This window comes from Salarias fasciatus, chromosome 12 (assembly GCF_902148845.1).
Source record: "Salarias fasciatus chromosome 12, fSalaFa1.1, whole genome shotgun sequence".
Taxonomy (NCBI): Eukaryota; Metazoa; Chordata; class Actinopteri; order Blenniiformes; family Blenniidae; genus Salarias; species Salarias fasciatus.
In genome coordinates, this window is record NC_043756.1 from 22,304,893 (window position 1) to 22,320,151 (window position 15,259).

The window sequence follows — 15,259 nt, forward strand, 5'->3', positions numbered from 1 at the left end:
ACTTGGATAGGATCCATACTTGTGGATCAATAGGCCTCAACTAACTCATAGTATTCCGGACTGCACCTGAACGCAGCACCACTCTTTGGATGAGCTCGCTAACAAGTGGTTTCACGTTTAGCTCACTGCTTCTGTTTCCACTTTACTGTTTGTGCCACAACAGATACATTTTAAAGTCTTTCGAGGAAGTGGACAATTCTCTGACGTGTCTGTGGGAACTTTGGCGGACTTCGCGGTTTGGAGACTGTGCTTGCGTGTTTACTTCCGATACATTGTTAATGTTAGAGCGCTGACTTTGTTACAATGTATCGAAGCTAACACTAGCATTCAGACACTGTTGTTTGTATGCTGCCGTCAGCTGCACTTAATAACTTGTTTTGGTAGTTTTACGTGAAATTACAGGAAAAACTGCCTAATGTACCTAATGAACGAGGTATTTACTACACAGTCATGTTTCGGTGTAGTCTTTTGTAAAGTTTGCTGCCTCTTTTTATAAGCTGGATAGTCTCGGGTGCAGTTTTCATCTGATGTCTCAATAATCTATGGATGATGTCCTGAGAGAGCACTCTGTTTTTATGTGCTACAGGACGTGTAAATTAGTTGGTAGTTTATTAGCTTTTTGCCATGGCCAGTGCCTTAGCAGCTAAGATGGGCTTTAACTCGCTTTTGAGAAAACCAGCTCGGAGCTTCAGCGTGAGGATCTGCACCATGGAGTCCGACATGGAGTTCAGCTGTGAGGTGAGTTTGGAGTGTTTCTGCTCGATTTCATTCAGGAGTCTCCTGCAGTGACCCAGACTGCAACAGCTTTTAGCACATCAGAGTCCCTCTGCTGACAGGTTCCCCCAGTTTCATGCATACCAATGCCTCTGGATCTGCAGCAGTGAGATCAGTCAGTTTACTCACAAAAGTTTTCTCAGTTTTTGGCACTAGATGGCGTCAGGTAGCTGTGAACAGCTACCACTTCGTGTCTGTTGCACAGAGGAGCATCATGAGTTACAATTCATCTCTGTCCTATGCAGCAATGGCATCAGAGGCTTCTCAGTTTAGAGCTCACTGCAGTGCAGGACTCTCTGAAAGGCTGTGGAAATCTGACTGCAGTGTCAAGTGTGTGAAGCAGTCACATTAGCTGCTATCTTTAAATATTTTTTGGCTTTCTTGCAGGCCTTGTGGGGGAGTTCATGGTTATATATCAGAACAGAAACACACTTAAATTGCTACCAGACACAGTCCCTATGTTTAAAAGGGAGGGACCCCACCAAAGTTTGCAGCTGGTAATTACACGGCGGCCTAATGTTAGTGGCAGGTCTCCATTTCCTGCACTTGGAGCATGATTGTATCAATTACCAGCTTAGTATATATCATTTTACAGGGATTGGTGATATAGACAAAAATAGCTTATGCTTTTCTTGGGCTCAGGTTGCACGGTTCGTATTCCAGCCCCATTTATTTCTGGTTTTTCCTTCTTTTTTTTCCCACCAGTGCACCTCTGGTGCAGTTGACAGTAGTTTGCACCCACAGGTAGCGCTGATGCTTGAGATGAAAGCAATATGAATTGGATATGTGTGGCTGATAAACCCCCTACCCCACCCCACCCGTCGCTGACAGCAGCATGAGGAAAACAAGTATGCTTCCCTCCAGCTTTCGAAAAAATAGTGATTTTCTCATAGTGCTGGTGAATGATGCAACTCTTTTTTTTTTTGTTTTTTACTAAAACACTGATAAAAGAAAATAACCACCTGTGACTCATTTAGTCCTTGTATTCTATTGATAATTGAGTTAGTTTAAAAAAAATAGATGCATGTTTTCAGTTGGATTCAGTCAGGACTTCACACAAATGGGACATGTTCATGCTGCGGTGTGGCTGCAGGTCTTGTTTTGCTGTCTAGTGAAGTCAAACTTATAGCACCAGACACCAGAGTGAGCTCAGTCTATGGGGAGGAAGGTGAAGACAGTCAGCTGGAGGATATCTTGGGAGATGCTGGCTAAAACCCAGCTGCGAACTACTATGTGTCGCAAAACTTCCAGGAAGCAGATCATAGCTCCGGTGGTGACAGGTGACCTGACAAACCTATACAGCCCAACAGGTCTCCAGACTCTCCATCAAATCCTCATCATTTGTTCTTCCCACTCTATGTCTGTATGAGTGGAAAGCACTGCAGTAATCCAACCCCTGTTGTGCAAGGTTTGAGAGACAGCTGCAGGGTAGATGAGGACCTTGCTCTTCTTCTGAGAGCTCTTGGTAATGGAGATGGCTGCAGCTCTCAGCTGTTTCCAGGTAGGAAGATTGGTGCTCTGCTCCAATACTCCTTACAAGAGGATCTCTGAGAGCTGTTCCAAGGTGACGTGGAGTGTCTGAAAAGATTTGTTTTGCAGTGTGTTTGATCACTCAGTGGCCATGTGAATGGTTAAAGCAGGTGAACTTGGTTTGTTGTGCAGTGACCATGAGCTGTGAGCCGCTCGCTAACTTACGGATGCACCAAGATTTACCTGGCTATGAATGCTAAGAGCTGAGATTGGGTGGTCTGAGAAGTTTTCAAGAACCATACTGGTGCTGCGTAGTTGTGTTTGGGTCTGGGAATTGCCTTAATCCATCATCTCTTTGTGTGGCATTGGTGCTAATCCTAGCTGACTATGGATGGGATTCTACATCTTGGATAGGTCACTGTTGCATTTTAGGGCAAACAGAGAGCCAGACCTTTCATGTTCCTGCCATGGTTCATTTATGGAAAGCCCATCTAGTCCCTGCAACTTGCTTGAACTTCGACAGTAAATCTAGATCAGGAGATCCTTCCTGCTAGACTTCAGGCATGTGGTCTGAAAATGAAGTCAATGTGCCAAGTGACACACAGGATTTTAGCATTTCACCCACTAACCCGTTGACACCTCTTTGGAGACAGTTGTAGCCTAAGAGGGGAAAAAAATCCTTGCATATAAAGTGAAATCTTTACTCATTCTCTGTTGTTTTGGCACATTTTTATTTTATTTAGTGCTCAGTTTGCAGGAAGGCTGGACTAACATCCAGTCACTTTTAGCTATAGCACAATGCTGTTATTTTTCACGCAGAAGCGTCTATATTATCATTTTTTCTGATTAAAGCAAGGGACAAAAGTGCATCCCTTTGCTCTACATGCTGGCTTTAAACTGTGAGTGAATAACATGTTGTATGCTATCCCTCTGAAATCCAAAACAAGACAGTAAAAAAGAAAAATAAAGAACTTGCTTCACCCTAATTACCTGAAACATGAACATATTCTGATTCTACTTATGCACTGAAGGGGTCGTGCTGTTTGAGAGGGTGCACACAGAAAAAGAAAACTTATAAATAGCATCAAAACATCACACAAGAACAACAAGAAGTATAATAATTGGATGACAATCTTATATTATAGAACAGGTTATGGGGCTGGTGTTTTGTGCAATGCTGTGAATTAATTGAATTTGTAGAGTTGTGACAGTTCAGTCCTGTGACTATGTGTACAGTTCAGAGCCAACAGAAAGATGTTATTCTACTGAGTCTAACCTAAATGATCTGAGGCACAGAGAACACACTTATCTCTGCGTCTTGCTCTTTTTTTTTGCCCTTTATGTTTGTGTGAAAAACAGAACAATCTCAAAAGACTCAGAGGAGCAGGAAAACATGCACCTCACTCATAGTGCAGAAACATCAGTGCTGATGCAAAAACTTGTTTGTGTTTGGTTTCTTTTTTTGCATGTTTGAATTAAAAATGCATTTGTGAATGCAAAGACGAACTGTGCTTACAGACAATAATGACAGATGTGATTTGAGCTTGTATTTCATTCCTCGGTCGATGTTCTGATTTTAACGTTTAATATCTTTTGATTTAGTATTTTTCTAAATGAGCAGCTTACAAGGTTGACATTTTGCTTGTGTTTGTTTTTAGTTGTTGGCTGTTATTAACTGTAACACCACAAAATGCTGAGATATTTCTTCATTCCAGGTGAAGTGGAAAGGGAAAGACCTTTTTGACTTGGTGTGTCGGACTCTGGGACTGAGGGAGACGTGGTTCTTTGGCCTCCAGTACAACATCAAAGACACTGTGGCTTGGCTGAAGATGGAGAAGAAGGTGAAGCTCGTGTTGAACATGTCATATGTTGTGTAAATATTCTTAATGCACTGCATGTGAAGGTACAGTGGAAATTAAATGCATGTTTTGCTGACATTAATTTTTCTAATTGCAGGTTCTGGATCAGGAAGTTCCAAAAGAAGAACCTATCACCTTTTACTTCATAGCTAAGTTTTACCCAGAAAATGCCGAAGAAGAGCTTGTGCAAGATATCACACAGCATCTCTTCTTCCTCCAGGTAAATACATATGCTGTTTGTCATTGCATTTTCATGCATTTCCAGCATTATATCTTAGCAGGTGGCTCTTTTCGCTTCTTTTGGACTTTCATGTAGGTTACCCATCTTATCGTCCACCTGTTTTCCTGTTTGTTTGTGGGCATCGCTTTCTAAAGCGAGCAGGTTTGCCATTCAAACTCACAGTGACGGACACATTCTCTATTATGACTGCTGCTCTACAAGCTGCAATTGCTCTCCTGAAATCCAACGTGGCTCTCAGTCTCAGAGGAGGCTGCGGAGTACCACCAGGTGAGTGGCCAGACACATTTTTTCCCAGGGGTGCTGTGTTTGAGCCTCTGAAAGGGAATAAAAGCACAGTGATAGCAACATATTGAAAGTGAAACAAATTAAATGAGTCCAAACTGGAGGCGACAACAGGGCTATTTATCTTAAATGTTTAGCATCTCTGAAGAACAAGACACAGGTTAGAAATCCTACTGGTGGCAAAATGGTGCAGAAACTAGATTTTTTTTTTTTTTAACATACCTTTCTATGCACTTTGATAGCATACATTGAAAGGAGCAGTGTGAAGTCCACTTCAGTCTTAAGAAAAAGTAATCCGGCAGTGTATATTCATGTGTTCACAGGGTATCAACACTAGGCTGAAACTAACAAGTCTCATGACATTTATGTTTGATTCTGCTACATGACAAGGAGACCAAAAAAAAAAAGGAGAGACAGACAAATAAGAGGCCATCATGATGGAGTTGTTTCATATGAGGGGAAGCAGAAGATAGCAGCAGCTAACTATGTGACTGAATATTTGCCGTCACATGTTACTGTAGAAAGCCAGTGTGTATTGTGCCTCCACAGACAGCTGAAAATAGAAGCCGGGCTATCCAGTCTTTTCACAGAAAGTTGCATGATAAACAGGAGTCTGGTGACACAGAACTGTCTGACCAGCATTAAAGCTGGAGTTCTACTGCAAGGTGACAAATTGCAAACAGAATTATCATTTTTGCAGTACCTCAAAACCTTCCCAGCAGCAAGCAATTACCTTATGCCTCAGGGCCTCAGAAATATTAGATTTTTCTTTTAATAATTTTTTCACAAAATGCTGTTAAATTTTCTTTTTTTGTTTGGGGAGGCAATAGTCAAATCTCCATCATCATGAATCGTGCCTTCAAGCATGTCAGTCAGGGTTCTTTGTTTCTGTTATGAGTTCCATTACGCTTAATGTCTGATGACAAAATGACAAAATGATTCCTGGATATTTACTTGGTTAAGAATGATCGTCTTGCATAAATGTGGCATGATATTTTCCTGACATTTTTGCATCTGTGTATCATTAGGATATTAGGTTCATTTGGTGGGCATCTTCAGTGACTGCTAAAAATATTGCCAATAAATCCTTATGAGTTGTTCTCAAAAGCCTGCCGCTTCTCAGGGCTGTTTCATGCTTTCCACGTCTGTGTGTCTGCAGTCTGCTTTGGAGCATACATGGACCACTGACGGGCATGCTGTTCCTCTCATGCTAAATTTTGAGCTAATGCATTCCATGCGTGCGCACTGGTCCACGCATCCCTGTAAACAAACAAGCTGCACGCATACACATGTATAACGACAGTGGCGACCTGGCACTCTGGCACATGCATGACCAGTCACAAAAATTGGCCACAGAGGTGTCCCCGCAGAAAGTAGCGCACAGGGTGGATGACGATTATTATGCCAGAGTAGGCCGAGCAGGCATGCAGATTTGGGAAGCATGGACAAGCCTTCAGGCTGCACAGTTTTTGCCCTCTCTTCTCTTCAATGTAGAATTTAGCATGCATATTTTATTCAACTCTACTGTACTCCTTGCATGTACTGTAACTTTACTGTAGTTACTAATTTGTTGCTTTGTACTTTTGCTTGTAGTCAAATGCTTTTAGTGAAAATGTTTTTGCATTTTCGTTTCTGAAAGTTTTCTCATTTACACAGGAACATTTTGGAAACGTGTCAATTTACACGGAAATGACAGAAAATCTTGTAATTAGCAAGTTGGTCCACTAGTGGATGCTGTTGTTTGCTTTTCTGTGTTCTTGCATTCAAGCAAGAAGAAGCACTGTATGATAACCTTGAGATTTCAGCATTGACCCATGTTTTTTTCACAGCATCCTGGAGTCCTCGTGTTCTCTCTGCTCTGAAGAGAGAGTGCAATTTGATCATGACACTAAACTAACACCTGATTGAAATCTATAACAGAGTTCCAGGTGTTAATCTCATCTCTCCAGTCACCTGCCATCTGTAACAGTCCTGTTCATCCTGAGCGCTCAGTTACCCTCCAGTGGATGCCACTCTCTGCCTAAATTTACCGCTCTGGTTATTTGACCAGTGTATAAACGACATGAGGTTTTTAGCAACATCTTAGAGGCGTGATACGCTCTCGATCTCTGTAGCTATAGAGCTGGATTGGTAAATGTTATGTACAAGCGCACCACATAGATGTCAGCAGTGATTAATGTGGGAGGAAAGAAGGAAAAGTCCCGATCCATTAAAATTAGGTTTCTTTATCATCCTCCGCATCAAATCATCTGAAAAGCACTTTAGACTTTAAACAAATGTAATGTTTTAGAAAGTTCAGTATTCCGTGGATGTACGACGTCACATCAATATTAATGATCACCTCAGTGAAAGTCACTTAATGTAGCATTTTAACACTCTCAACATGGTTTAGTGAGCTGCCCTGTGTCATTGAATCAGCACCAAGCAGGATATTAATGACTAGCCTGTGTTCTAGCTATGTTTGCAACCAGTTGTGAGAGAGGTGCCTCACTGAAGATTTCAAGCATTTGACAATAGAGTGTAAGATGTAAACATAAGTAACCATAAGTAACATTTTTTTATAGTGTTGTAGTTCCATGTTTCCTCATTGGTGACAAGATTAGAATGATCTACCTACATAAACACCACATACTGTATATCACACAGATGTGATCAATGATTGCCATGGAAACCAGTGGATTGCTTTAAGGATTTAAATGTGATGTAAAATACTCCCGCACAAAGCTAATTCCACAATAATACAACAAATCCATCAACTCTTTAAGACAAATGCCCCCCAATTAGTATGCAGACGGAAACAGAGTAAAACGATGCACTAATCATCTAATGTGGTGGAGTCATCGATCAAATTAAACTAGAAAACCTCAGCTACGTGAATATAGAAGCCGCTTTTTACATGCTTCAAGCACAACTCGGAACACAGAGGAAATGATCTGCCATGTGAGGATATATGTCATTCTTGAGTAGGAATCTAATAAAATAGATTTAATTTCTCGCTAATGCTTTTACTAATCTTGCAGCTTGGCGTGTGTGTCAGAGGAACTGGGCTCTCAGCAAGGCCACATTACTACAATCAGATAAACAGATTTTTGATTGACATTCAATCTTATTGGCCACCTCTAGTGTAGACTCAACATCCATTTACAACAAGAAGACACTCAATAATTCCTTTATTCCCTCAGATGGGGAGTTTTTGTACCCAGCGTATCCTCTAGCCAACTGTTAAATAACAACAAAATCTGTATTAAAATTCAAAATATTAACTCGTAATAACCTAATATACAAATTTACTGAGGTAGACAGATTTTTCTGTCTATGATTTATGACAACTTACTTTTAAGGGAGAAAGCATTTGTGTTAATATTGAACTGGTTAAAAAAAAACTACTCTAAGTCATTCACTAACTGAATGAATTAAACAAAATCCGTTTCAGCACGCTGCATGATCTCTGCAGCTTCTTCGCCGTTGCGGCCATCAGGGGGCACACGTCCACAGAGTTTCCCCTCTTGAAGCTCTCAAGCTGAGCACTCTTTGCAACGCACTTCTTCCCATTGTCCCGGTCTGATTGTGTGCAGCCATGCGGAATCAATGCACAACATATTACCGCTGCCCTTTCTATCCACTTAATACTCTATGGGGAATTCCTGCCGAGCCTGTCGCAACAATTCCCACCCGCAACACAGATGAGATTTGTAACGGCGCACTCATCGTCCAAAAGCCACCGGCCACATTTATCAATTACCAATTAGGCTTTAAGGACTCTGTTATTGGCTCAGCTAATGACATATTCTCCGTGGGACGCTTGTCCTCTCCATAGCTTTATAGTCATATCCAACCCCGTTTTTCTGTTACGTGGCTCTTGACCGCATTCCCCAACATTTGTAGAAAGTCTCTCATCTATTCAAAGCACATAAAATGTTTCTGTCTCCGTGATTTGTTTTAAGGTGGCTGAAAGTGATTTTTATTTATTTCAAAGGGAAGCCTTGCTTCAGGAAAATTACTCATCAGTTAGATTTGTACACAACAGCACGAGGGGAAGAAGACAAATGTGTAACGCTTCGCATCCTCTTGTCTTCCCATTACCTCACTCTCATTAATTCCCATAATGTCAGGAGCCAGCCTCTGTTCAGATAGTGTCACAGGCATGACAGCTGGATTAGTGTTTATCAGAAATGATCACCGACCTGGGTACACACATATATACACACACTCACAACCCGCAATCTCCATAACACCGGAGTCTCATTTGTAAGCCAGATCGCAGCCGCGTCCCCTCTCAGTGCTCGCCGTGATTAGGGGGCTGTCACCTCCCAGCTCCACACCTTTGTTAGTTCAAAACAAGAGAAGACAGCGTGACAGGGCGGCGCGAATGATCAGGTTTGAAGCACTAAATTGGCCACTTATGTGACTGCAGCTCGCAACACGTTCGCCCCGTCGAACATTACAGATTTGTTGCTCCATTTGCAGAGTTTGTGATTCAATTAGCCCAACGGGGGATGGCTGTTTCAGGTAGTCATACCTGGAGCTTTAATCCAAAGGGAGCTTGTTATGGGTGGGATTGATGCCAATTTCAGGAATTCATGTTGTTTTTGTGGTTCATGACAGGTGAGTCAACACTTGAAGCTCAACACAGTCTTTTTCTAAGCCACAAACTGCAGGCCTAAAGCTTCAATTTGTCACTTTCTTTGACTGGAGCGAATCCACAAGCACAACAGAAGCTACCTCGGGGATGCAGAAATAACACGGATTATAAAAAGGCACGGCCTTCTCCCTCAATCATGATTAGGTCCTTAGTGTGACTTTCTGTCTTGTCGTTATAATCTTCTGATTTACCAAGCAGGTTTTTGTGGAGTAGCCTAATGATCATATGAAATCTTGTTGGTTTAGGTGGTGTCAGGTTCCTGGCTCTGCCTCTAATAGGTCCCTGTGTGACTGCAATGTTTAAGTCCTACAGTATTTTCTTGGCGGTGTTCATTCTGTTCCCAGACCTCTCTGAAATGAGCAAGTTGCTGTTACTGTAATGAAAAAGGTGTTAAGGTAGTTTGTTGGCTGGGTAATAAAATAAGGGGGAAGAGGTATTTTTTATGTTTTTGACTAGAAACAAACACTTCAGTCTATTTTCTAATGAATTTAGGTAAAGACTGGAAACATAACTGCTCGTCTCAGGAGTGCATGTAGTCTCAGTCCATCTCCGAGTCCGACCTGGTCTTGATGTTCAGCAGCATCTGGTACTCTACAGCTTAACGCTTCAGGTCGGCCCTCAGCAGAGCCAGCTGCTCCCCCAGAGACGACACCTGCAGCTGGTATCTGGAGAACTGCACGACGTGCCGTCCATTTAAAAATGCCAAAAAGAATCTACCATATCTTCTCTTTCAATTCTATTTACTGCTATTTCTTGGATTGGATGAACCATGCGCTTAAAACTGATCATATTCTGACTTTGTCTTTGAACTCCTCAGGTGAAGAAGAAAATCCTGGAGGAAGAGATCCACTGTCCCCCTGAAGCGTCGGTACTCCTGGCCTCCTACGCTGTCCACGCTGAGGTCAGTGCTTGTTTTGAAACTTTGAATTCAACTATTGTTTTTGAATGTGCATATTGTCTGCTTCTATTTCGGTCCTGAAAGTTTGCTCTAACTTGACTTTAAAGACTGCACCGTCAAAATCACGACTCATTAGCTAAATAAAGACATTTATGACTTCTTATCTCTTATATCAAATATCATTTGACTGCAGTTGAATATAAACAACCTATGTAACTATAAAACTATATAAAAAAATTCAAGAAAAATTGTGTAAGACATGGATCACCTGAATTTATTTTATTCAATCTAGAAAGTTGATTGTAAACTTCACTTCTATATGTTAGTCCTCAACTTCAATAATCTTCCCACATAAATGTGACTTTCCAGAAGAGCCCATTAATCTGTCACAAGCTCTGGAAGAAATGTCTTTGCTTAAGCAGCGTCTTCCACTTGAAGCTGCCTCATCATAGATCTAAGGGCAGCAAAACACAACAAAAAAAAACCAAAAAAAAAAATCTGAGCAACAAAAATGAAAAATGTCAGCGTGTCGTTTTCTTAATGTGTGATCACAGTAGCTGCTGAAGATGAGCGGTGCAATTGGAAGAAGGTGTTGAATCTGTGGCTGGGCTGATACTTGCCCTTTCAGGGATGTCACATCCCTCTGGAAAGTAGTGTCATTGTGAGACAAAGTGAAGGAGGTTTTGTGCGTGTATGTGCGTGTGTGCGTGTTGGGGGTGGGGGGCTCATGAGGAGAACACGAGATAGAAAGGGTAGATTAGTGCAGCACCTGCAGCTGTGAGACAAAGGTAACAGAATAGCCAGTACATCAGATCCTCGCTTGTGAATATCGGAGCCACTGAGTTAACAAGTTAACGGTCACAAGTGAATGAGCACAGGTGCAGATATGTGGATGATGAGGAGCCAGTAAAGGTAATTATAACATGATGAGTCTGACCTCCTATAGTGACTGCAGTGGCTCTGATTACCTGCTGGTTCTGAGGGAGATGTGATTGAAATCTGTGCAAGTAATCGTAGCTTCTCTCTGCTAAAGTATCCCTGTCTGTTTATTGTAATATAGATTTTTCTGTCTTGATGTCCAGTCTGAATCAAAGCTGACCTTTTTTAGACCGGCTTTTGCCAAGAGTGTGTTTATGCTGTTGCGACTGTTGCTCAGTTGAACTTTTTCTCCAATGTATCAGGTATTTTCTCAATCATTTTACGTACTTTTTCTTTTTCGGTATTTATTGCGCTTGTTGTTAGAAGGTGAGAAGTCAAGTATGAACATGAGATGGATAAATATGGAAAATACTTTTTTTTTTTCTGTTGATGTAAAGAAACAGACAAGTATTGGATGGCACTCTCATAAAGTTGGATTTTCTGTCTCGCTTTTGCATGTTCTTCCTGTGCATGTTTTTTTCAAAAACATGCATTTCAGGTTATTTCTTGTCTCTGAATTGCCTGTAGGTGGGAACGTGTGTGTGAGGTTACTGTTTGCTGTGTTTTAGATTGACAGCCTGTCCAGAGTGCACTTACTTTTATACGGGATTAGATCCAACCCATTAGTTAGGCGATGCAGAAGATGGATTGATGAACGCACAATGGTCATATGAAAGGAACAATTTGTTTTTATCACAACTGGAACTCAAATTACAAGCAGACGTTCATGATTTTATACCTATGATTTGATGCTGAAGACGTGACCGGTGTACTTGGTATTCTCCAAGACCACTTTTATTTTTTTAACACAAGCCCAGCATTGTTCAAAATTCATGTGCTTATTTTCTATTTCTATTGGAGTATTCTCTCCAAAATCATTTTTCTAAAACTTAATAAAGGTGACTGAAGCTCAGGACTCATTCTGCACCACAAGCATAGGAACTGCTTTAGACTGTGTACTTATTTCCTGTCTCTGGAGCCCTGAGATGTGCAGCCACTGTCTGATCACACATGATTTTAAAACCAATACTCCCATGGACGGAGAAACTTCCTTAAGTAAATCCAGTTTTTAAACAGTCTGGATGAGAAGCAGACCACTGTGTTCGTCCAAAAGCACTAAAGAGATCAGGCCCTTAGATCTTGGAAAGATGATCCCATGAACTTTCAGTAAAAAGAGCTGCAGAGGCTAAGGGCCTCTCTGAGACTTTCATTAGATGCAACCTGAGTCTGGAAAGGTATATAATGATCTGTATATATTTTGACAAAAAAAGGAAAATAATCTGTATTGAGGTATCAAACTGATGATTCATTCACCTCATGTGTTCATGTGTTTTCATGTGTTTGATTCAAAGGACGTCCACGAAACACTTAAATTTGTCAAGCAAATAGATCCAAAGACAGTATTTTTGCTTGTTTATGCAAATTGTTTTACAATGTCACATTTATTAGTGGTAGATGGTTCTTGACTTATCAATTTCATTGTGTTTTACATAATTTTGTGAGCACATTGTTGCAATGTCAACATGTTCATTACCTAGTTTTGCAGTGGGTTTGCTGTTCAATATAGATTGCATCCTTCTGCACAAGAGCCTGTTTGATTGACTGTTTGAAGAGTTACCTGTATCCTATGGAAATCACTACACAGGAAAAAGCTCCCTTAATAAACCTCGAGCGATCTCAGTGGTTTTGGTTGAGGGAGCACATCTTTTCTGAAATCCCCCAGAAAACGATAGCAAGGCTGAGGTGCAGCATTTCTGACAGTCCGACAGGGTCTAGTGAGACCGGGAGCTCTACCTCAAAGATTTGGCCGAGAGCCCTCTGAGACTTGCAGTTCCCCTCGCCAATTTAACAAGCGCGGGTTAAAAAAGGCCGCGTGGATCAGGAGAAATCTGCAAATCAGCCTCAGTCCCGTGCTCTCCGGTGTCAGCACCCTCAATCTGGAAGCAGCACAAAATATGGGGCCGCAATCTGTTTCCATTTAATCAGCAGTCCACTTTGATCAGAGTCAATGTAAGTAAATTGGCATTGTGAAGAGGAGACAGGGTTAGAGATACGTACCTGTTTAGGAGAGCATCTGCTGAGAGGTTTTTGGTAGACTTTTCTCTTCTCCTCTCATCATGAGCTTTTTTTTTTTTTTCTTCTTTTTCCTGCAGCGTTGCCAGCGATGTAGAGTTTAATACACAGAGGGATCTACTTTGGTGCCCTGACTCATCTTTAATCATGATTATTGCAGCCTGAAGATAGCAATAAGGAGAGAGTAAAATGTATTCTGAGACAGCTTTACTGTTCAAAGGAGATTATTTTAAAGATAAAAGTGAGTCAAGGTTTTGTTCAGGCTGGAGATACAAGGCTCGTTGTCAGTGATTAGAAATAAAGTTCAGTTTCATTCAAGAAAAGGAGCTGTGGGAGACCATAAAAGATGCTGACAGCGACTCTATAGATAAATTCTTCATCTGTGATTAGTGGAAGTGTTAAAACTGAATCCTTAACAGCTGTTACATATGTTTTGATAGGAAAATGAGCATTGTTCACACGATTAGGTTTAAGTTGGTGTGTATGGTGTCTTTGCGCACTATCTCCTCAGACATTTTCTTCATCTATGATCTAAAAAGAAGAAAAGGTCAGTGAAATGTCTTTTAATATTAAAACCTTCAGATATTTGTCCCATGCACACAAAAATCAGGCACAATTTAGAAAATAATAAAAATGTGCGAATAGTTGATATTCTCAATCAGCAGGGGTAAATAATTAGCATAATTAAAAATAATGATCTGGATTTGTCTCGTGGCTTCGGTCTATAACCTCAGAATATTTAACTAATTAAAACTGAAAAATTATTTTTACAGAAGTGTCAACAGAATTATTGATTTTGCTCCCTGTATTTAATGCTTTCTCAGTGTCTGTAAGTGATAAACTCAAGTGACCCTCAACATTGGCATTGTATGTGCTTTATTGTTTTTGTTTTTCATTATAATAAAAGAGTGTTAAAGACAAATGCATCTCTCAGTCAGAATAGAATTCAAGGTACCAGATTATGTGTAAGCGATTACATCCTGTTTTATCTATACCTGTCACATTCACCTCTGCTGTTCTTTTAAAGTGTGCGGCGCCTTCATGCTAAGATTGAAAGAGCTCTTTAATTCCCTCAGAAGAAAGGCTGTGGAATCCCCTTTGAGTCTTTGAAAGACTTTAAAAGATCTGCAAATCAACTAAAGTCAAGCAGTTCAAGGAAAATTATCTCTAAGTGGTGCTGATTTTAAACCACTCTGGAGTTCATTATGAGCTGGAAAATTCAATTAATCCAATTAACGCAAACTGAGACACTTGTGTGTAGAGTTAAAAAGACATTGTGCTCTTTTGATGTGCACAGACGTTAGCTCCAGTTCTGTCACCATTGATGTAATAGAGCACAATGGATGAAAACAAACCTTTGCTTTGGGGATATTAACATTCTGGTTCAGTGTTGTTTTACTTTATTACAGACAGAGCAACTCACCCCATGATGAAGATCTTGAATGTAACATGGGAACATTTGCATAAAACCCAAATTTGGACTAAAAATGTCTTTGTAAGTGAATTCATTTTTCTTATGTCTAGAGCCCACCACACCAAATGGTGCGCCCTCATTCAAGTACCACATCGAGGATCCATGTGCTATTCTTGTTATCATTACAATCTGGTTAAGGTTTGGGTTAAGCCAAGGGTGTAAAACAGATTTTAGTTCAGAGGCCTCATACACCCCAATTTCCTCTTGAGTTGCTGGACAAAGAAAATAGTGTCATAAAAACCTTTAAAATTCTTTAAAGTTTCTTTTTTTTTTTTTTTTTTTTTTTTTTTTGTGGCACAAAGTATAGATGATGAAAATGTCTATATTTTCACAAAATATAGATGTGTGTCCATCTTATTCTGTCACTGTGGGACCAACACTCTATGAACATCTTACTTTAAATCTCTATTGGATGGAAAATAAAATTACCAATGTTTCACATGTATTTAAAGGTTGATATTGATGAAAGGATGATAAGGTTCATAAAGTTTTCGGGTTAAAATCAGAGATTGAGACTTCCTCTGTTACTCCCTTTCTCTGGGTAGTTAAACCTTTTAAGGTTAAACACTTGTAGTTTAACTCTGCCTTAACCATCACAGTAGTGGTGGTTAGCTCGGGTAAGGAAATG

At 40.5% G+C, this 15,259-nt stretch overlaps 1 protein-coding gene across 1 annotated transcript in view; it reads left to right on the plus strand.

Moving 5' to 3' along the window:
- The first annotated feature begins 103 nt into the window (after positions 1-103).
- Positions 104-15,259, plus strand: part of nf2a (NF2, moesin-ezrin-radixin like (MERLIN) tumor suppressor a) — a 34,178-nt gene continuing 19,022 nt past the window's right edge. The window contains exons 1-4 of the mRNA XM_030105372.1: positions 104-738; positions 3,960-4,085; positions 4,201-4,323; positions 10,086-10,169. Coding sequence (XP_029961232.1) covers positions 625-738; positions 3,960-4,085; positions 4,201-4,323; positions 10,086-10,169 — 447 coding nt within the window. The 5' untranslated portion in view covers positions 104-624. The remainder of the gene's footprint in view (positions 739-3,959; positions 4,086-4,200; positions 4,324-10,085; positions 10,170-15,259) is intronic.